Raw genomic sequence first — 23,140 nt, forward strand, 5'->3', positions numbered from 1 at the left:
CAAACAGTGCAAATACAACTATAGTGCAAAACACAGACAGTGCAAATACAACTATAGTGCAAAATACAGACAGTGCAAATACAGACAGTGCAAAATACAAACAGTGCAAATACAACTATAGTGCAAAATACAGACAGTGCAAATACAACTATAGTGCAAAATACAGACAGTGCAAATACAGACAGTGCAAAATACAAACAGTGCAAATACAACTATAGTGCAAAACACAGACAGTGCAAATACAACTATAGTGCAAAATACAGACAGTGCAAAATACAGACAGTGCAAAATACAGACAGTGCAAAATACAACTATAGAGCAAAATACAGACAGTGCAAAATACAGACAGTGCAAATACAACTATAGTGCAAAATACAGACAGTGCAAAATACAGACAGTGCAAATACAACTATAGTGCAAAATACAGACAGTGCAAATACAACTATAGAGCAAAATACAGACAGTGCAAATACAACTATAGTGCAAAATACAGACAGTGCAAATACAGACAGTGCAAATACAACTATAGTGCAAAATACAGACAGTGCAAATACAGACAGTGCAAATACAACTATAGTGCAAAATACAGACAGTGCAAAATACAGACAGTGCAAAATACACAGTGCAAATACAACTATAGTGCAAAATACAGACAGTGCAAAATACAGACAGTGCAAATACAACTGTAGTGCAAAATACAGACAGTGCAAAATACAGACAGTGCAAATACAACTTCAGTGCAAAATACAGACAGTGCAAATACAACTATAGTGCAAAATACAGACAGTGCAAAATACAGACAGTGCAAAATACAGACAGTGCAAATACAACTATAGTGCAAAATACAGACAGTGCAAATACAACTATAGTGCAAAACACAGACAGTGCAAATACAACTATAGTGCAAAATACAGACAGTGCAAATACAACTATAGTGCAAAATACAGACAGTGCAAAATACAGACAGTGCAAAATACAGACAGTGCAAATACAACTATAGTGCAAAATACAGACAGTGCAAATACAACTATAGTGCAAAATACAGACAGTGCAAATACAACTATAGTGCAAAACACAGACAGTGCAAATACAACTATAGTGCAAAATACAGACAGTGCAAATACAACTATAGTGCAAAATACAGACAGTGCAAAATACAGACAGTGCAAAATACAGACAGTGCAAATACAACTATAGTGCAAAATACAGACAATGCAAATACAACTATAGTGCAAAATACAGACAGTGCAAATACAACTATAGTGCAAAATACAGACAGTGCAAAATACAACTATAGTGCAAAATACAGACAGTGCAAAATACAACAGCGTACTCCCCCCTAAAAAAACAGGACAATGTAAAATTGGCAGTGTTGACAGCAATATGTACAATGAATAGGTGTACACATAGCTGTAGGCAGTATTGTTTTAAGTATGGATTGGTTATAGTGTAGTGCATGCTACATATTGATGGTGTGCAGTGAGGGGTGTGGAAGAGTATCTGTGGGGTATGTTAAGTGTTCATCTGAGCCAAAGAAACCAAAACCCAAATGTAATTCTTACATTCACATATTATATTCAGTTTATTGTGACACCGGGGGGGAAGGAAGTAAATACTGACTGTAGATCAGTTTATTTAAGTTGATTGATTTTGGATCAGTCACATGTGATCACATTCAGCCAGTCATTATTTGATTACAGCAAAACACCAGCAGATAAGGAGGTATGTGTATGCAGAGGTGGATATGCATTAATTAATGATTAATGCACACATAATTATGAAACCATTCATTAATGATCAATACATTTGATTCATACCTTAAGTAATCTATAAATTGGTATTAGTTAAATGAGTCTTGATGCAATAAATATCTAATAACATGTTATTTTAACTGATAATGGCCTGCAAAAATGCCTTTTTCCTTTCACTTCCTCATTTGCATGCTTTTTCTGGCCTTCAGTGGAAGTGTGATCAATTGAGAGTCTGTACTGTGTGTTTCAAATAAAATATTTGCATATGAATTTACATGAAATACCTCTAAATAGCCCTTTTTTTTCTTATCATTTGCTTTTGCAGGTTTTCTTTGGGTTTGTCAACCCAAAACCTTCTCTGCAACCTGGAATATATTCAACTAGTTTTGTGCCACAGGCATCAAGTGTTTAATCAGAGCTGGAGATAAAGTCTGTGACTGCATCTGAAGTATAATGTTGTCTTCAAAGGAAGCATTCAGTGGTAATAAACCATCTGAATCCTAAGGCTTCACATTCTGTCTCCTGAGCAAAAGGAGATTATCAGGATAATATTTATTCTTTACGTCACGTCTTTAATATTCCACAATACTGACCTTTAATTATTTATCAGATGCTTTTATGCAAAGCAAGTTAAAGTGAGGAAGGCATTGTAAAGAGACATTACTCACATAAAGTGCTACTAATACAAAGTTTCAGATTTTTCTCAAAAGATACTTGCTTGGAGAAGGTAAGAATGAAGAAAAGTTTATTTATCTATTGAAGTGCTCATGGATAATGTTTTATTATGTCTCTGAGCTTTATGATGAGCAGATGTTGACAGACATCATGAAGATCATTCCACCGGTGAGGAACAGTACATGAAATTATTCTGAAAAGAGATTTAAAGCCTCTGATACCAAAGGCTTCTGGAGGGGCTGTAGATTTGTATACAAGTTCTGTATGCTAATGTCTGAGTTTTGAACTTGATTTGAGATTTGACCAGTGCAGGGAGATTACCAGAGGTGTGATGTGGGCTTTAGGGCTTGTTTAAAATCACATGAGCTGCAGCATTCTGGATCAGTTTGATCATTTGGAGAGTCTAGTCTAGAAATGACCAGTGCTTGGCCCAGAAGCCGTGCCGACTGCTCAGTGAGAAAGAGTCTGATCTTTCTAATTTAGTGCAAGCCTGCATGATTGTGCTGTATTTGCAGTGTGATATTTGAAAGACAACTGGTAATCAAGTCACCCCGAGACTCCTGACAGAATAGGAAGGTTGGAAAAAGAGGTTTGATCCAGTTTGATCATGAACTAATGCATAGTTGGAGTGGTGAGAACAAAAAGCTCTGTTTTAGCCATATTAAGCTGCAGACTGGTCTTTCATCAATGATGACTTTCAGGCAGTGTGAGATCTGTGTAGTTACTGTCAGATTATTTCATGACTTGAAAGATGGAGTTGTGTGTTGTCAGCATAGCAATAGTAAGAAAAAACATGCTTTTGAATGATTGGATCTAGCAAAATAGTGAACTCAGAGAAGAGGTAGAGTCCCAGTACTGATCCCTGAGGTACCCCTATGACCAACTGAAGTGCTTTGGACAACTCTCCATTCCAAGCAATCCTGGAATTGGAGCAACCATGGACTTTTTAACTGGATAGTCCCAGTCAGTCTGTGTTGGCGACAACACCTCTAGCACCACCACACTGAGCACAGGTGCACCACAAGGCTGTGTGCTCAGCCCACTGCTCCTCATGCTCCTCTGCTAAGTTTAGCTCCAACCACATCATCAAGTTCGCCGATGACACAACAGTGGTAGGTCTCATCAGCAACAACGATGAAAGAACTACAGAGGGGAGGTGGCACAGCTGGCTGCATGGTAACCTCTCTCTCAGTGTAGAGAAGTCAAAGGAGGTTGAACACTCTCCACTGACCATCGACAGCTTGACTGTCAAGAGAGTCAGCAGCACCAAATTCCTGGGGGTTCACATCACCTATATGTTTTCCTTTGCTCTTCAGTGTTTGGACTTTCAGCAGTGAGAATTAAACCACACTACACTGAAAACTGCACTGACAAAGATTCAATTTAGAACTTCAATGTTGGGCTGCTTTGACTATCTACATTGTAAAAGCGCTATAGAATAAGATGAACTGAATTGTATTATTTGTAATTTCAGGAGAAAGTGGAAAAAAGCCCCTCCCAGACTGTCCTTAAAGTGTAGGATCAGGGGGGAAGCACCACTTCTCCCACCCATCCATCATGTATCCAGCTCCAAAAGTTCCTGCAGGACAACCCAGGCTTCTAAACTAGAATTTGATCTAAAACAAGGATTCGATCTGATAAAAATTTGTTACAGTATGAAACATGCAATTCCCTGTTGTCAGCATGTGGTGCTATAACTGTAACTGGTATAACTGTTCAGGTCAGGACTCTTATCAAACGTGTATTTTGAGGCAGATCGGCCATAGCATGCCTGAGTTATAACAACTTCCTTTTTCGTGGTGAAACATCAAAGTTTTTGAGGCTGCCACAGGGCTTGGCTTCAACGAAAACTGTAGATCTCGCAATTTAACATCGCCAAGGCCTTTAGATAATAAAACACAATTTTGGTGTTGATCTGATAAAATCCTTAAGGAGGAATTAGTTAAAATACAACTCCTGGTAATGGAAACCAGCAGGAGGCGCTACAATAAAACCATCATCCATGCAGAAACATTCATTCCAGGAAGCTGAAATTTCTATGCTAAATCTGAGCCAAACAACTCAACAGTTAAACACACTTTAATATATGCACTACATTAATTTTCTGATTAATGTGATGCTGGAGAGACATTAGCAAATAAACAGGAGACAAGAATACTGACTGTAGATCAGTTTATTTCATCTGATGTTCTGTATGATTAAGCATCAGTCACATTTTATACCCAAACTTCTCTTCTGCCTTCCTGAATAAAGCAGATTTGATTCAGCTCAGACACAAACCATGTTTTACTGAAGATCTGCAGCTCACAGAATCACATTCAGCCAGTCATTTATATGATCAGAGCAACACATAAAGAGACCAAACACCAGCAGATCTAGAAAACAGTTTCTGAAAACACACACACATCACATCTAAAGAATCCTAAACCTTAAACAGAAGAACCTTGATCGTAAACATTGATGATAAAACTTTGTTAAGAACAAATTATTTCATGATAGATAAAATACAGAAGTAAAATGTTTGCCTATTTTTAAAGCACATATAGCAGATTAGCTTGTTAAAACACAGTGAATGTGAGTAAACACACAGACACATCTTCTCTCAGTAGTTAGTGCAGATGAAGTTGAGTCTGTGAGATTCAGGAAGGCTGATCCAGGTCTGATCTCCTCCAGACTGAACTGCTCCTTTTATGTTCTCCAGTTTGCAGTTTTCCGGTGTGCTGCCGTTCCCTGGAGCCCAGTTCTGATAGCACACCATGTCTCCACTCAGCCAGAGCCACATGTTCATGCTGCAGTAGTTGTGTAAACCCAACCACACCGCCTCAGTAGACGCCAGTTTAACCACGTTCATCACACGACGCTGCATCTCCACTGACTGAACCGAGACCAGATCCACATGATTCTGTCTGCAGTATCTCAGAGCTTCAGACCATGAAAGATTCTGCTGGATCACAATCAGTTTATCTGGACACAAAACAAAGCAGAAACTAGAGAGAGACTGATCAAAAACAACATGCAGAACAAACACTGTGGAGGAATTTGCATTGTTAGACTTGTAGGGAAAGGGTGTCAAACTCAGTTCCTAGAGAGTTTCATTCAAATTCTGCTCTAACACACATACCTGCAGATTTCAATCAAGCGTGAAGAACTCAATTAATTTGATCTGGGTTAAAAACTTAATTAGGGTTAAAGATAATTGCGGGCTGCGACCCTACAGGAACTGAGTTTGAGGCGCCTGATGTAGACTCAACTTTAAGAGATCAGAGGACTGTTGCACAAAGCTGGTTAGGGTTTTCTCCCAGGTAAGTTTGCATTTAGTTAGTAAACTCTGAGTTTGAGATCAAGAAGATGTGTTGGTTTTGATCTGGATCCATTGCCATGATACCTTAAGCTTAATGGCTAACTTACCCTCCATAGCAGGTTTTATTCTGGTTTCGAAATCACAAACCTAAACTGGACCAATCAGCTGAGAGTAAAAGTCATGTACAAACATCTGATCTAACAAAGCCACTTCCAGTCCCTGAGCATCTTTTAATTTTTTTATATTGGAGGTTAGAAGTATAGCAATATTTTAATGTTTCTCATTCCAAATCAATGTTTTTTACACAAAGCATTGGAGTCAAAATTGTTTTTGTTGCTAAATATTTGTTTGTACATCACATATAATATGAATTACAAGATTTAAAATTTGTATATTATATATTTAAATACTTTTAATATTTGAGCCTGTGTGTTTTGTTTTCACTTATTAAAACTTTATATTATTTTTGGATTTAAATTGAAGCTGTAGGTTGGGAATCACTATTTACTTTAAAAACGTTTTCTCCTGGTTTGTGGCAGCGAGGGAGAAAGGGAAGTTTGTTGTAATTTTATTTGGGGTACTTTTTATTTGAGCAGGTAAGTTAGGATTATTTTCGCGCAAGTTAGCTGTCTTTTTGTTTATTATTTTGACCTGGATTCCCTTCCGAAGAGATGATTCTGAAATCTTTGTTGTTTACAAAAATAAACATTGATATTTCTTAAAAACCTGTTGTGATCATTGTGAGCTGGGAAAGGAGAAGGGGAAAACCCTAAATTGAGTTAATTTATTTATTTATACTTTTGTTATTGTTCCCGCCAACCTAGACTGGTCGGGACGTCACCCTTAAAGATTAGATTAGATTAGATTCAATTTATTGTCATCACACATGTACAAGTACAAGGCAACGAAATGCAGGTAAATGGAACCACTTGACCGTGCACAGACATCACAACTCCAGGGAAGACAGGTCACAGGAGGTGGAACAGGAAATAAGATACATTCAGGAGAGAGAGGCAAAAAAAAACTCCCTCTCACCTTGCTCTTAAGTTAGAGCAATGTGAGATCAGGGAGAAAGAAAAAGCCCCAGCAATCTAGCACAAAAACACACCGACAAGACATAACATTGCCACAGGGCATGGGAACAGGGGGTGTGGACATAGTCCGGTAAGGGTGGGCAGCCATCAGGTCCTGCAGCCATGGAGGCGCTGGTCACAGACCCGCCTACCCCCTCCAGTGGGTGAAAGCATACGAAGGCGTTGAATTGGGGCCAGGAAGTGTCGTGCTGTTTATCTGTGTGTGTGTGTGTGTGTGTGTGTGCGTAAGCCTGTAGAGTCCAACAGGTGTCCTTGACGGTGAGCAGGAATTTCAGAGCGTCTCCTTATCTTGCGAGAAGATGTTTTCCTCCAGCCAAGGCCGTCTGGCAGGAGAAAAGAAAACACAGGGAAGCCGAAAGAGTAGAAAGATACTTCAACTTTAGGTCAATACCTGCCAATTTCACAGATATTTAATGTCCATCACTCGTCTCCAGATCTGGCCAAATTTTGTTGCAAAGCTGCTAACTTCCCCCGATGTTTTCCAGTTTGCGATCTAATATTGCAGTCTGATTATTAGCAAGCCTGCCCATCAGCGCTTCAATCAAGCCAGCCAGCCTGGTGGGGTTTTGAGCAGCACTGACCGCTTTCATCATTCGTCGATACGCCAGGGCCCCGCATAAGCCCATCAGCAGAAACCCTGTTATCAAAGTTCCGAATAGGTAAATGTCTTCAATATCCTCCAGAGACAGAGCAGCCAGGCACAGGACGCGCTACTTCTCCCACCCGTCCATCACGTATCCAGCTACAAACGTCCACGCAGGACAGGTGGGCTCTCCCGAGCCCAAACTTCTCGTCGAGAAGATGGTGTCAATCGCATTCAGAGACCAGTTGATCAAATCCATAATTCCTTATTCGTTTGGATAGCAGGGCACGGAGAGCCTCGGAGATAGAATAAGACAAAGACAAGAGGAGCTAGCGAGGAGAGATATGGGACGGAGAGGGAAAAAGTGTGACCGCCTTCGCCGAGAGCCAAAAAAGAAGAAGAATTAAAGGTACTTTGCTCAAACTGACTCTCTCCTGAGTCATGTGATTGGCTTTTTGCTGCACATCCACTATTTCATTCAACATTATTCATTATCATTTGATCATGAAACACAGGTTAAACCCAGTGTTGATTGAGAATGTTTATATTAACTGTTTTAAAACATTATACAGTGACTGTAAGCAGTTTAGATTTCTTTGTATTTGTCAAGCCGAAACATACTCTGCACCCCAGAGTTTGTTCATCTAATTTTGTGCAACAGGCCTCTTGAGCTGATGATGGTTTGAGTGTGTTTGGAGGATCTGCTCACCTTCATAACATATAAAAGTATTCTGGGAACTACAAAAGTATTCATCCCAATGTCCCTGAGTGTAGTGTTCAACCCCAACACAGCCTTCATATTCTTGATCAAAAGGTGCACCAGTTTTCCAGTATCTGAATGAGGAGTCACTCTGATCTGACCACTGCCATGGGTCTCTGAACAGACCGATCCAGACTGGAGCTCCAGATGAGTTTCTGTCATTAATGAACTTCTCCAGCTGTTGATTCTCATTCTGGTTCCTCACACTGACCAGATCAATGTGATTCTGTCTGCAATAACTCTGAGCATCTCTCCAGTTCATCGTCTGATTGACAAACACCAGTCCTGTGCTCGCTTTAAATAAACAAATGAATGAATAAAAAAGCAGGAACATGTGCAGCAGTGAATGTTACGAAAGAAATGGGTTGTTAAACACTCTCACAAATGGTGTAATTTTTAGTGTTATAGATATTATAAAGCATCGAGCATGTGTCCAATGCAAAGGTGTTAACTATCATCCAGTCAGATTTCTGATAACTTGATTTTTTTATATCTCCTCTTTAATAATTTTCCTTTTGATCATGTCTTGTATGAAAGGTCACTTGCACAATGTGGCTGCTGCTTCTCCACCAGTGTCTGTTAAACTGTCCCTGCTGAAAAATCCAGCTTAAACCAGCCTAAGCTGGTTGGCTGGTTTTAGCTGGTTGACCAGCCTGGTTTTAGAGGGGTTTTGGCCATTTCCAGGCTGGTTTCCAGCCATTTCCAGCCTGGTCTTAGCTGGTCAGGCTGGAAAATAACCAGCTAAAACCACCTTGACCAGCCTGGTTTAAGCTGGACATAGCTGGTTTTGGCTGGGCTCCCAGCCTGGTTAGGCTGGTTTTAGCTGGTCATCTTTCAGCCTGACCAGCTAAGACCAGGCTGGAAATAGCTGAAAACCAGCCTGGAAATGTCCAAAACCCCTCTAAAACCAGCCTGGTCAACCAGCTAAAACCAGCCAACCAGCCTAGGCTGGTTTAAGCTGTTTTTTTCAGCAGGGGTGTCAGTTTGGTGTTGTTTTAATGAGTGTATAATCTTAATATTGGGCGATGCAGTGGCGCAGTAGGTAGTGCTGTCGCCTCACAGTAAGAAGGCCACTGGTTCAAGCCTCGGCTGGGTCGGTTGGCGTTTCTGTGTGGTGTTTACATGTTCTCTCCTTGTTCACATGGGAGTGCTCCAGTTTCCCCCACAGTCCAAAGACATGCGATATAGGTGAACTGGGTAATCTAAAAATTGTCCGTAGTGTATGAGTGTGTATGGATGTTCCCACTGCATCACCGCGCTGCTAGAAGGTAAGTGCTTTTACTGTGTATTTTATCTTAATGTCATTCATTTAGATGTCAGATATGCAACTTATATGTTTTGTTTGTTTACCAATTGATTTTTTAAAATTAAATCAATGTATAGAAAAAGAAATACAAATTAAATCAATATATAGAAGCGTATTTGCCTAAGAATTAACCCGACAACAGACTCTATTCTTCAGCACACATACAAGATATATTTATTATTTATTTTTTTAATGAAATGAAAATATATATATCACATATTCTAGTATATTCCAATATTTTGATATTGTATAAGGGGTTTGTACTCACTGTTGTAGCAGATGAAGAAATAGATGTTGCTACATGGCCCAACATTCCACTGTCCATATCTCATAACAGTACAATTATCATTGCTGTATGGTTGCCCAGATGCCCAGTTCAGAAAGAGTGCAGGATCTCCTGAAGACCAATGCCATTTATTCTCATGGGTCTTCTGAAGACCAATCCAGACACGGTAATCATTCACACTCTTATTAAGCTGCATCATGTCATTCATGTTGTCAGCGGTGGCCAGATCTGTGTATTTCTCTCTGCAGTATCTCTGAGCTTCAGTCCAGTTCTTGTACACATTTATGAAGTAATATTGACGCTGAACACATTCAGATATGGAGCAGAGAGCTGTGAAAGAGAAACTTTGCTGTAATGTTTTTCAGAACAGAGTCAAACCTAATGAAACTATAAACCATAAATAAAACTACAAACACACTCACCAATGAGGAGAAGAGGGAAATATAGAGTTTGGGCCATTTCTGAAGAAGAGAAATATAGATGAATAAACATTCTAGAGTAAAACATTTGAGCAGGTAAAAGAGAAACAAATGCACACAATCAATAAAAACATCAGCAGATGTCAGAAGTGTGTTTGTGTGTATAATGTAGATGTGAGTAGTTCTTACCTCTGAGGTGTTGTGTTTCTGTCCTCAGTCTGATGTTTCTGTCTGCAGCTTCAGACTGTGTGATTCTTCTATATCTGCTCTCATCCGTCATTCATATATTATTTGTTTACTACTCTAAACAAAGGCCTTTTTCATTGTTCTTCCTCGTTCAGGTACTGTGAGCGTGTCTCGATCCATGACGCTGTAATTTTTACAAGCTTGTTCATTTGAATGTGGTAAAAATTCAGTAGGTCTGTATGGTTCATAAGAAAATATTTTCATAGCAGCTTCACAAGAATAAAAACACAACATTTGCATTGAATTTTCTTATCTTTTTTCAGTTTTTTTCACCTTGGATATTGTCATTGACCAACAGATTTCCTAGACTGTATGTAATATATATATCATATACCTTTAAATAGTGCACTGTTTGAGGAAGCAGTCACTTCTAGTGTCCGAAACCACCATGGACGTTATGAAGTGCACTCAATCAATTACACAATGCAGAGCAATAGCGATTGTATAAACCATGTACTCTCAACAGCTAGAAAATGCCCATAATGCACTGTTACACCTGATTTACATGGTGTAGTGGACAACCACCTGGTCCTTTATGACCAATCCATTCCTGTATAGACCAATATACAGTTGAAGTCAGAATTATTAGCCCCCCAATTTCCCCAATTTCTGTTTAACGGAGAGCAGATTTCTCCAACACATTTCTAATCATAATAGTTTTAATAACTCATCTCTAATAACTGATTTATTTTCTCTTTGTCATGATGACAGTAAATAATATTAGACTAGATATTCTTCAAGATTCTTCTATACAGCTTAAAGTGACATTTAAAGGCTTAACTAGGTTAATTAGGGTAACTAGGCAGGTTAGGGTAATTAGGCAAGTTATTGTATAACGATGGTTTGTCCTGTAGACTATTGAAAAAATCTATAGCTTAAAGGGGCTAATAATTGTGTCCCTAAAATGTTTTTTTTTTTATTAAAAACTGCTTTTATTCTTGCCAAAATAAAGCAAATAAGACTTTCTCCAGAAGAAAAAATATTATCAGACATACTGTGAAAATTTCCCTGCTCTGTTCAACATCATTTGGGAAATATTTAAAAAAGACAAAAATCAAAGGGGGGCTAATAATTCTGACTTCACCTGTGTATGCACACATGGTTATTCATACCAGAGAGACTAGGCGTGGAATGAGTTTGCAAAGGCAGTTGGTAAATCCGGTGTGTATTGGACCTGTGAATGACAACTACTATACATAGGATGTACTGCAAAGGATAGTGCTCCATCAGCCATCCAAATGCATAATAAAATCATCAGGTTAAATTTTATATAGAAAATATTTACGTTTGATTGGTTGGTGATTTTGACTATTAATTTTAAAACATATGCACCGTGTAAATATACCTTCAGAGTTCTTGCACTGAAGAAATATTCCCATATGACTACAAGATGGCCTCCACAGCAGAATCCTATCAGCATGAGTTTAAAAAAAAAGGTTTAATTAAAGTAACATCTGTATACAAGAGAGAAATCAAAAGTCTTTGATTCATTACTAATAGACAGCTGGCTGAGTGTTAAATAACTATCACAGGGTCTGATCAAGAAGTGTACAGTCTAATTCTTCTGAGAGATTTATCAACAAGCAAAGCACAAACAATATGGCATCTCTTTAAAGCACTCAGTGCTCTTCAAGGCAGCACTTGTCTTCTGTTTTTCATCATCATGCGATTCCATGAGGCCTAGTCATGTTTTCACAGGTTGACTGTCATGTATTAATCAGTTTTGCTTTGTGATCAGTGTATCATCTTGAGATTCACAAGTGTATATTTGTCAGTAGTCTTTTGTGTATGTACAGCCTCATGTTCCCATTGCCTCGTGGAAAGTGCTTAGCTGGAAGTGAATGGGGAGCAGACAGAATGGTTTTAAAGCCAATATCAGTGGGACTAGGCTGCACGGTGGTGCAGTGGGTAGCATGTTTGCCTCACAGCAAGAAGGTCGCTGGTTCGAGCCTCGACTGGGTCAGTTGGCGTTTTTGTGTGGAGTTTGCATGTTCTCCCTGTGTTCACATGGGTTTCCCGCACAAGTCCAAACACATGCAGTACTGGTAAATTGGCTAAGCTAAATTGTCCATAGTGGATGTATGTGTGTGAATGAGTGTGTATGGATGTTTCCCAGTGATGGGTTGCAGCTGGAAGGGCATGCGCTGCATAAAACAAATGCTGGATAAGTTGACGGTTCATTCTGCTGTGGCCACCCCAGATTAATAAAGGGACTTTGCTGAAAATTAAATAAATGAATGAACGAACGAATAAGTGAGACTAATTAGATTGATGTCAGATTATGAATGTGTGGTGTATGCAAGGATGGCAGACTTGCAGCTTAATTTAGACAGACTGCAATATCAGGCATTCAGATTATACAGAGGCAGTAGAAACAGAAAAAATAACCCCAACAATAAGAACATAGTTGTTACTGGGCTATGGGATGAGTTTACAAGGTCATAATCATCCAGATCGTCCAATAAGAAATACAGTAAAACAATGATGTCTACTTCTGTAAATAAACATCTAATTATTACTTACCTCATTGTTCTCTGCCTGGGTATATCTGACAGTTTAAAACAATATAACATATTCATGTCACTGGCGAACCTGTAATATCCTTATCCTGATATGCTTTGCTTTGAGGGCTGCATGTAGACAATTGCTTCCTCATGCAAAGGGTGGATCTGTGTTTGACTCTGGCAAGTTGACCCATCATTGTCCAGAGACCCTGAATTTATTTTATTTATTTCTTTTGATCGGTCCCAGAACCAACTCCAGTCCCTAAATCTGTTGCAAAATCTAGTTGAGTTCCTGAAGCAGTGCCATAGCCCTCTACTCCAGCCCAAGCTAGGAATGCTATGCCCTATACTAAAATGTCTCCCCTAGTCCTATTCACCTCCTTTCTCTTTCCAGAATCTTTGCTTATCTTGTCCTTTCTTCCCTTTTCAGTGTCTGCCATGGCCCCATCAAGCTCTCCTCCGCCTCCAGAGTCCAAACCCAAATCAAAACCAGACAGATAAGGGAGAACACTAAAAACTACTATTAGAATGGATCCAAGCACAGTAAAAATATGATGCATCGTTTATTTAATGATGCTCCTGGGTGATCAAAGACAGGTTAACCCTGGAACTAGCAGAACTGCATAACTACTAAAATTACCATAGCGGTCAATCTGACCGTTCTCATAAGACATCATATTGTCCCACTGTTTTGGGAATGACAGATATAAGTCCTGCACAGTGGCCAGCAGGATTATGAACTGTTCTAGCAGAATAGTGACCAGGTTACTACGTGATGCTGGTGGAGGAAAACATTTCATGACTCGCTCCTCCAAAACACCCTGAAGTTGCTCAATAATAGTTAGATCTGATGACTGTGCAGGCCATGGAAGATGTTCAACTTCACTTTTATGTTCGTCATACCACTCTGTCATCAGTCTTACTGTGTGTACTAATGCATTGTCATCCTAATACACGGCATCACCTTCAGGATACAATGTTTGAAACATTGGGTGCACATGGTCCTCCAAAATGGTTTGGTAGTCCTTGGCAGTGGCGTGCCAGTCTAGTATTTGGCCAAGGGAACACCATGATATTGCAGCCCAAACCATTACTGATCCAATTCACCCCCATGCTTCACTTTTTGCATGCAAGTCTGGGTGGGACACTTCTTTGGGACTTCTCCACACTGTAACTCTCCCGGATGTGGAAAAGACAGTGAAGATGGACTAATCAGAGAACAATAGATGTTTCACATGGTCCACAGCCCAACATTTTTACTGCTGGCGCCATTGAAACTGACATTTGGCAATAGAAGCCAGACCATGTATATTGACCCTGTGGAGCTTCCAACAAACAGTTTTGGTGGAAACAGGAGAATTGAGCTGCACATTTAATTTTGCAGTAAGTTGGGCAGCTGTGGCTTTATGATTTTTGGATACAATCTAAGTTAGCACCTGGACATCCCTTTCAGATAGCTTCTTCTTACGTCCACTGTTAATTCTGTTGGATGTGGTTCTTCTTCTTGGTGGTTTGCTGAACCTGGATATTGTGGCTCTTGATAATGACAAAGACTTGCTGTCTTGATCACAAATACGCCAGCGAGATGCGCACTAACAATTTTTCCTTTTATGAACTCCAGTATATCACACATAATGTTGTGTCCATCACAATATTTTAAGCAAAACTGTGCCATCACTCGGCTAATTAAACCTTCACACTCTGCTTTTACTGTTGGAATGTGAAATCAATGAAGATTTGCCACCAGGATACTCAAACTTTGCCATGAACCTCCAACAGTAAATTGACCAGTGTTTCAGTTTCATTAGCCTCCTTGTTAGAGCAACGAACTTCCATGCAGAGAGTCACCGGTTCAATCCCAGCTCGTAGTGGGACCGTCGGGGGTTTATATATATATATATATATATATATATATATATATATATATATATATATATATATATATATATATATATATACAGGAGAAATGTGTTCCTCGTGAAAATGAAATACACTGGAATACAGGACGCTCTGAGAGAAGGACCCTTCTTGTCAAACTCTTAAACACCAGCAAGAGGCACTACAATAAAAACCATCATCCCTGCAGAAACATTCATTCCAGGAAGCTTAAATGTCAGAACAAAAGCTTAAAAACTCAAACAAATCAACAATTAAACAGTCTGTGTCCGAGTCGTACATGTACGACTGAATGCTGTACCTCTCACTCCAGCTCGTTCTCGCAGTCTGCCTGTCAGACTCTGTTGCAAACGCAGAGCGGGTGAGCTCATGGCCCGCCCCCTTGTTACATTGGCGGGAAGCCGAAACTAATCTACATGTGTTTTAAACTGAACCTAAACTGGCACACTCAGAAGAACCATAATATTAATATTAAATCATAAAAAAGAGGTCAACTATGTGCCCTTTAAAATAAATAAATACATGGGGCATAACCTATACACGCAAATGAGCCGCTCATAAGCCTTTCAAAGCTGCTTATTGGGTTTTGAAATTCCATTCCCTTCCCCAATTTGAAGACGTTTTGATGACCAATCTCTCTGTAAAAATCTCCCCAGATTTAATTTACAAACAACAAAATATCTAAAATCACAGTTTAATTTCTTAAGCATTTTATTTTTTATTAAGATATAGCGTTTTAGTAGGTAACCTACAATGTGTGGCAGCTTTAACAAACAAATAAATAGGCTAAATAAATACTGATAATAAAGCATACGTATTAAAAAAACCCCGTAAAACTTAATTTATTTAAACTGACGCGATTCTTCTCAGCTCTTTTCTTCATCGATGCGGCTGTAGATTGGAGGGCAGGTTATTAGAGCAGTGATCAGCCCGATTGAAAATCCAGAATAACATGTTTGAAATGATCAGAGAGGCTCCGATTTGTGTTGAAAAAGGTCGCGAAAAGCTATCCCCATTTTAATATTATGTTTACATTCTACATATTACTTAAGCACAACAACAGCTTGTTTATGTCCACTAAATATAATGTAAATTAAGTTTTTAGTCAGTGATAGTCAGGCAATATAATAGTTTTTGTTTGAAGCCTGCACATCTCTTTCTCCGTTTCTCCGACTGCACAAAAGGAGCGCAGAGTGGGTTTCGTCGAATACAGCTCTCACCTGATTGGCTGAAAGGTACGAGTTGCCTGCTGCTGCTAGCAGGAAAGTCTCAAAACACACACACACATACACACACACACACACACTTATCCAGGGGGAGTCGTATGTGAAAGCGGATTTGCACATTCTCATTCAAGATGAACTCGCACATTTTAAACATTCAAAACTTTTTGTACACTCTTATACATTTGCAAACGGTATTTGGCATTTGTGAAACGTATTTTATGAGTATGTATTTTTAATTTGTGCACGTGAATTGTTTTTGTGAATATAAATAAATATTTAACGCACGTGAATTTGGTTTTATGCACGTGAATTTGGCTACGCATGTGTACATCTTGTCTTTTGCGTGAAATACTTGAGATACTAAACTAACTCCATAGAAAATGCTCCTCAGTTTCCACTGATTCCAAGAGCACAGCACACACTCTTTCCCTCCATCTTCAATCTCTAGACCATGAGCACTCAGGCTATATCTACTCAAGGTCTACCTTAATTTTTGTTTTTATTTTAACACAGCTCAGGTATTTCACTGTTTACAACCAGTCTTCTATTGAGAATACAATTCAGTTTTCTCGCATGACCCGACGGCTTCTTGGGCGGGTTGGGACTGATAGTGTTGTGCTGGTTAGGTCTCAGTAGTAGCAATAGTGCACTTCCACATATCTGCCATTCTGACAGTGGATCGCTTCAGCAGGATACGAGGTCTCATCCCATTTCAGATGCTTATAAAATAAAACCTTCCTCCAATAGTTCTTTTCAAGTAAGTGGCAAGAGGAGTGGGATTCATGAAAGATTAAGAAGTTGCCTTCCTCCATTTCTTATGAGGCTACTACCAATCCAGTCTTCCACCTAGCACGCTCTCAGCTATCTTAATCAGATTTAAATGCTTTAAAGCTCATCATCTCTACTATGACCACAAGGTTCCAGTTCAACGAGCACTTTAGCAAATCCCCTGCATCTGGAGAACATCTCAGAAACATCATTCAACACAATCTTCCTGCATCAGAGCCTCAACCTCGGCCGGCAGACAAGCTCTATGATCCCAGACTAAATATCAGGATACTCGTACCTGGTTCATCACAAGCATATTGCTACAATCTGCATGAATCTCTATGTCCTATGCCAAGCCCAAGCCAACCTCAACTCTCACCAAACTTTGGGGGTCCTAATCACTCTGCCAACACATTACAGAGAAGGTACCCCCACTCTGAGTCTCTGGGCAGCATTGTAGGATGTCCAATCAATCTACCTACTCCATTATTCTCTAACTTTCAATCCCCTTCATCCCACTGTTCCTTTACCATCCCTCCTTCATCTCTTTTCATCCATACATCCAACACAATCCCTTTTATCCCTTCATCCTACACAATAAAAACTTCCTCAAAGTGTGGTGTGGTCTATGCTGGTGAAATGGAGTTAACTTGTTAACAGAGGTTCAGGAGCAGGACCATGCCTCACTTTGCTTCCTTATCCAATCACCTACTCTCTAAATTATTTAAGGCAGATCAGCCCTTTAGCACTGCTCATCGTCTATTTCCTTGATTTTCAGTAACAATCCTTATACCCATCTTTATCCCTTCTAGGTTAAATTGGGGGTCTTAATAACTCCATCAAAACATTACAAAGAAGGTACCCCCAATCTGAGTCTCTGGGCAGCATCATAGGATGCACAATTATCCTACCTACTCATTAATTATTCTCTTCTATTCCCCTTCATCCCACTTTTCCCACATCCCACATATCCTTTCATCCCTTCATCCTCCACAATAAAGACTGCCTCAAAGTGTGGCGAGGTCCATGCTGGTGAACAGCTCTATTTACAATGTAGATTGTGTCAATGGATTTTGGAACATGCCAGCATATCAGGCAGGCAGAAGAGTAATGTAGAATGCTTAAACAGTTAAAGGCAGATCCACTGAAGAGAAGCTCCATTAAGGCTTCTTAATTCACTGAGAGACAGCCAGTAACATATGAACAAATATATCTGGCCCAACATTACAAATAATTGAATTGAACTGTTTTTGTTTTTCATTTATAATAATTTAGACTGTTTACTATTGTCACATATACATTTCTATTTGAAGCTTTATTTAATGAAAGTTTGGGGTTTGTACTCACTGTTGTAGCAGATGAAGAATGAAGTGGTATTACATGGTTCAACAGTCCACTGTCCATTACTCATAAGAGTACAGTTATCACTGCCGGTTGGTTGTCCAGATGCCCAGTTCAGAAAGAGCACAGGATCACCTGAAGACCAATGCCATGTATAAACACTTGCCCTCTGAAGACCAATCCAGATATTCTTAACACCTCCATTAATCACACTCTTGTTCAGCTGGATCATGTCGTTCATGTTGTCAACAGTGGCCAGATCTGTGTATTTCTCTCTGCAGTATCTCTGAGCTTCAGTCCAGTTCCTCCCCTCATTTATAAAGTAATATTCACTGCTGAACACATTCAGATACGGAGCAGAGAGCTGTGAAAGAGACACTTGGCTTTAATGATTTTCAAAACAGTTTAAAGCACAAATAAAACTACAAACACACTCACCAATGAGAAGAGTGAAATATAATGTTTGCGCCATTTCTGAGGAAGAAAAATATTGATAAATAATCAGATCCAATTTGAAGTAAAACATTTCAGCAGGTAAAACAGATATCAGATGTGTGTGTCATCATCAGTCTGATGTCATTAAATAATGTAGATGTGAGTTGTTCAGAGTTGGTGTGTTTCTGTCCTCAGTCTGATGTTTCTGTCTGCAGCTTCAGACTGTGTGATTATCTGCTCTCATTTGTCATTCAGCATGTCACAGCATTTGTTTATTTCATTTAACAAAAGCCTTTTTCATTTTACTTCCTCCATATTTTTTTATTCTTCTGTGGAAGTCTGTTCATTTGAATGTGCTCTAGAATTTCTTTCACATAACATATTTCAATAATCAAATTTTCAAAAATCTAACAATATTCCAAAACTGCACTAGTCATCAAATATACAGTTTAGGCCAGTGATTTTCAACCTTCTTTCTTTCTATCTATCTATCTATCTATCTATCTATCTATCTATCTATCTATCTATCTATCTATCTATCTATCTATCTATCTATCTATCTATCTATCTATCTATCTATCTATCTATCTATCTATCTATCTATCTATCTATCTATCTATCTATCTATCTATCTATCTATCTATCTATCTATCTATCTATCTATCTATCTATCTATCTATCTATCTATCTATCTATCTATCTATCTATCTATCTATCTATCTATCTATCTATCTATCTATCTATCTATCTATCTATCTATCTATCTATCTATCTATCTATCTATCTATCTATCTATCTATCTATCTATCTATCTATCTATCTATCTATCTATCTATCTATCTATCTATCTATCTATCTATCTATCTAACAGTCTAACAGTCTGTCTGTTGTTCCGTCCATTCATCTATCTATCTATCTATCTATCTATCTATCTATCTATCTATCTATCTATCTATCTATCTATCTATCTATCTATCTATCTATCTATCTATCTATCTATCTATCTATCTATCTATAGTTGAAAGCAGAAGTTTACATACAAAAATGCACATAACCATTTTAAAAAGTCAGATGTCAATGCGACTAAACATTTTTTCTTTTAGGTAAGTTAGGATTATCAAATTAGTTTTTGTTAAGCCTAACAGCAGAATAATGAGAGAGAGATTTTTTGAGAAATTGTCATAACTTTTCTTGAAAGTCAAGTTTACATACAATAAAATGCCTCTGAAAAAGCTCAGATGATGTTGTCAAGGTTTTGGAAGTTTCTGATTGGCTAATTGACAACATTTGAGTTAATTGGAGGCACAACTGTAGAATAGTATTGAAGGAAAACCTCAAACACACTGCTTCATTGCGTGACAACATGGGAAATTCAACAAGCCAGAATCAACAACACTAAAGCAAACAGTGTAAACACAGCAAACACTACACAACAGCAAACACTACACACAATCAGCTCAAAAACAGCAACACAACACTAAAGCAAACAGTGTAAACACAGCAAACACTACACAACAGCAAACACTACACACAATCAGCTCAAAAACAGCAACACAACACTAAAGCAAACAGTGTAAACACAGCAAACACTACACAACAGCAAACACTACACACAATCAGCTCAAAAACAGCAACACAACACTAAAGCAAACAGTGTAAACACAGCAAACACTGCACAACAGCAAACACTACACACAATCAGCTCAAAAACAGCAACACAACACTAAAGCAAACAGTGTAAACACAGCAAACACTGCACAACAGCAAACACTACACACAATCAGCTCAACAACAGCAACACAACACTAAAGCAAACAGTATAAACACAGCAAACACTGCACAACAGCAAACACTACACACAATCAGCTCAAAAACAGCTACACAACACTAAAGCAAACAGTATAAACACAGCAAACACTGCACAACAGCAAACACTACACACAATCAGCTCAAAAACAGCTACACAACACTAAAGCAAACAGTATAAACACAGCAAACACTACACAACAGCAAACACTACACAAAATCAGCTCAAAAACAGCAACACAACACTAAAACAAACAGTGTAAACACAGCAAACACTACACAACAGCAAACACTACACAGAATCAGCTCAAATACAGCAACACAACCCTAAAGCAAACAGTGTAAACACAGTAAACACTACACAACAGTAAACATGGTGAAATCCAGCACACTGTGAGATTAAAGCACTGAAGCTTCAGCCGTCATTCACTCACCCTCACGCTATGGCAGATGGAGGAGCTTCACTGCTGTGGAGATTTGACTTCTCTCCTCAGTCATCTTCCTCCAGTGCTGAACATCATCAGAGCTGCAGTTCATCAGAGAGTTCAGTCACGGTTCATGTTCAAGTTTTGCTGAAAGTGTCTCTGAGAGTCGCCACTGCAGTGATTGTTGGTGTTTGCTGGAGGTTCAATAGTGTGTTTGTTCCTGCACAACCAGAGAGGCTTGAATGTGTTTCTAGGCCTGCATTTCTAGAACTCTAGTGTTACCCTGTAGTTCCTGATCCGTCCAGCAGAGGGTGAAAGATAACTTTTAGCATGAAATTTAAGGATTCTTTCTAAATGGATGACAGTAAAAGCTCAAGGGGTCTTCTTTCCACTGATACTTATTTATTGTTTGTAGCTCCCTGGGGTTAAGAACTGTTACTATTTAGAGTTTGACCGGTATAAATCCCCATTTTGGTAATTTTTTGTAGATACAGCAGGAAAAATAAGTATTGAACACGTCATAATTTATTCAGAAAACATATTTCTAAGGGTGCTTTCCCACTTGGTTCAATTGCCTGGACAGTACCCTAGTTAGATTGTCCTCCCTTGTAGAGGTCCGCATTCCCTGCAGCTGTTCCGTGGGAGCTGTGGGACCAACCAGTTTTTTTGCGGCGCGGGAATAAATGTCTGAATAAAACACGGTAGCGGTCGGGAACTCTGGTGTCATTTGAGAGCAGGACAGCCTACCTATAGCACTCTCGAGAGAAAGTGCGCATTCGCTGTAGTGCTGTGTGTGTGTGTGTGTGTGAGAGAGAGAGAGAGTGCTACTGCTTTGCACTACTGCCCTTTTTGCATTGTCTGGTTTGTACGCAGCAACGTGGTGCTCTGTGTGTGTCGCTTGTAATAGGCTGACTGGACTCTGTAGCGTCCAGCTGGGTTTTTTTTTTTGGGACGCGTAGTTAATCTCTATACATTTTACATTCTTCCTTGGCCCAATATGTACCTGCTATGTGTATAGAAATAATGCTGATATGATATATGAAACACAATCAGTAGTTGTAAAATATATTGAGAGAATATGTTTGTAAATCTGACTTTGAAAGAGTCAGTGCCTCACCAGCCACAAACCTCACCGCACGTCATGCGGCACTCATGCCTCATCACAAAGGGGCAAACAAACCTGGAGACATTCGCATATCACAGTCATTCTGCTTTTACTGAATCTTTTTGGTTTTTGTTTCTATGACCAAAATACAGAGAGCCATCACCACGCGATTTTTTTGGTGGAGACAAGCAGACATTATCACTGTTTGCACTGGGTCAGTCCTGTTTGTCACCAAAGTACTGTAGGTGATGCACAGACACACACATGAATGAACGTTATAAGAACTAAAGTTTGTTGTACATTTGGTGGTTCACTTCTGTTATTTGGCACGGTTGCCTTCACATCAGAAGTGAACCATTCCAGAGTTCGCACAAACCATACCCTAGACCACCTCTTTCAGGCAGACTTGGGTATGGTTCATGGGTGCGCCCCTGAGTTCAGAAGACACGTTAATACTAGTTAAACGTACCATACTTTGACGTCAAACCTGGATGCGGAGCAAAAGTGCTAGTGTGAAAGCACCCTAAAGGTACAGCTGACTTGAAATTTTCACTGGATGTTGATAGCAACCAAAGAAATCTATATATACAAAGAAAATAAATATAATTAGTTTACAAAGTTGTGTGCAATAATATTAAATGACACAGGGAAAATGTATTGAACAGATGGAGTGAACAAAAGGAGTGAAAGCCAAGACAGCAGTTGAAATCTCTGAGTAGTTTTACAGCAACCCTCTGAGACAAGAATACTGACTGTAGATCAGTTTATTTAATCTAATGTTTATTTAATAATTAAGCATCAGTCACATTTTATATCCAAACTTCTCTTCTGCCTTCCTGAATGAAGCAGATTTCATTCAGCTCAGACACAAGTCATGTTTTACTGAAGATCTGCTGCTCACAGAATCACATTCAGCCAGTCATTTATATGATCAGAGCAACACATAAAGAGACCAAACACCAGCAGATCTAGAAAACAGTTTCTGAAAACACACACACATCACATCTAAAGAATCTAAAACCTTAAACAGAAGAACCTTAAACCTTAATCTTAAAATGTTACATTATATTATGATCGTTATAGTACACAAATACAATTACTGGCTACTTTAAAGCACATATAGCAAACTAACTAATTGAACCTATAAAAGAATAAATCAAATACATAACAGCTTAAAAACAGTGAATGTAAGTAACCACAGACACATCTTCTC

The 23,140-nt window shown here is 38.9% G+C and overlaps 1 protein-coding gene across 1 annotated transcript; it reads right to left on the reverse strand.

Annotated features, from left to right (window-relative positions):
* Nucleotides 1–4,670: 4,670 nt before the first annotated feature.
* On the reverse strand, nucleotides 4,671–10,215 carry LOC130232657 (C-type mannose receptor 2-like). The gene is made up of 4 exons (XM_056462633.1): nucleotides 10,179–10,215; nucleotides 9,739–10,086; nucleotides 8,114–8,458; nucleotides 4,671–5,390 (listed from the first exon to the last, which is right to left on the reverse strand). Exons 1-4 carry the CDS (start codon nucleotides 10,213–10,215, stop codon nucleotides 5,029–5,031), a joined length of 1,092 nt encoding a protein of 363 aa, XP_056318608.1. The 3' UTR covers nucleotides 4,671–5,028.
* Between the last annotated feature and the right edge of the window lie 12,925 nt (nucleotides 10,216–23,140).

Source organism: Danio aesculapii, chromosome 7 (genome assembly GCF_903798145.1).
Source record: "Danio aesculapii chromosome 7, fDanAes4.1, whole genome shotgun sequence".
In the NCBI taxonomy this organism is placed as follows: Eukaryota; Metazoa; Chordata; class Actinopteri; order Cypriniformes; family Danionidae; genus Danio; species Danio aesculapii.

Coding starts and splice junctions, on each gene's coding strand:
- LOC130232657 (XM_056462633.1), bottom strand. CDS start 10,215: ATGGCCCAAACTCTATATTTCCCTCTTCTCCTCATTG. Junction 10,087..10,178: donor TTTCCCTCTTCTCCTCATTG/GTGAGTGTGTTT, acceptor TCTCTTTCACAG/CTCTCTGCTCCATATCTGAA. Junction 8,459..9,738: donor TTTCTTCATCTGCTACAACA/GTGAGTACAAAC, acceptor GTTTATTTAAAG/CGAGCACAGGACTGGTGTTT.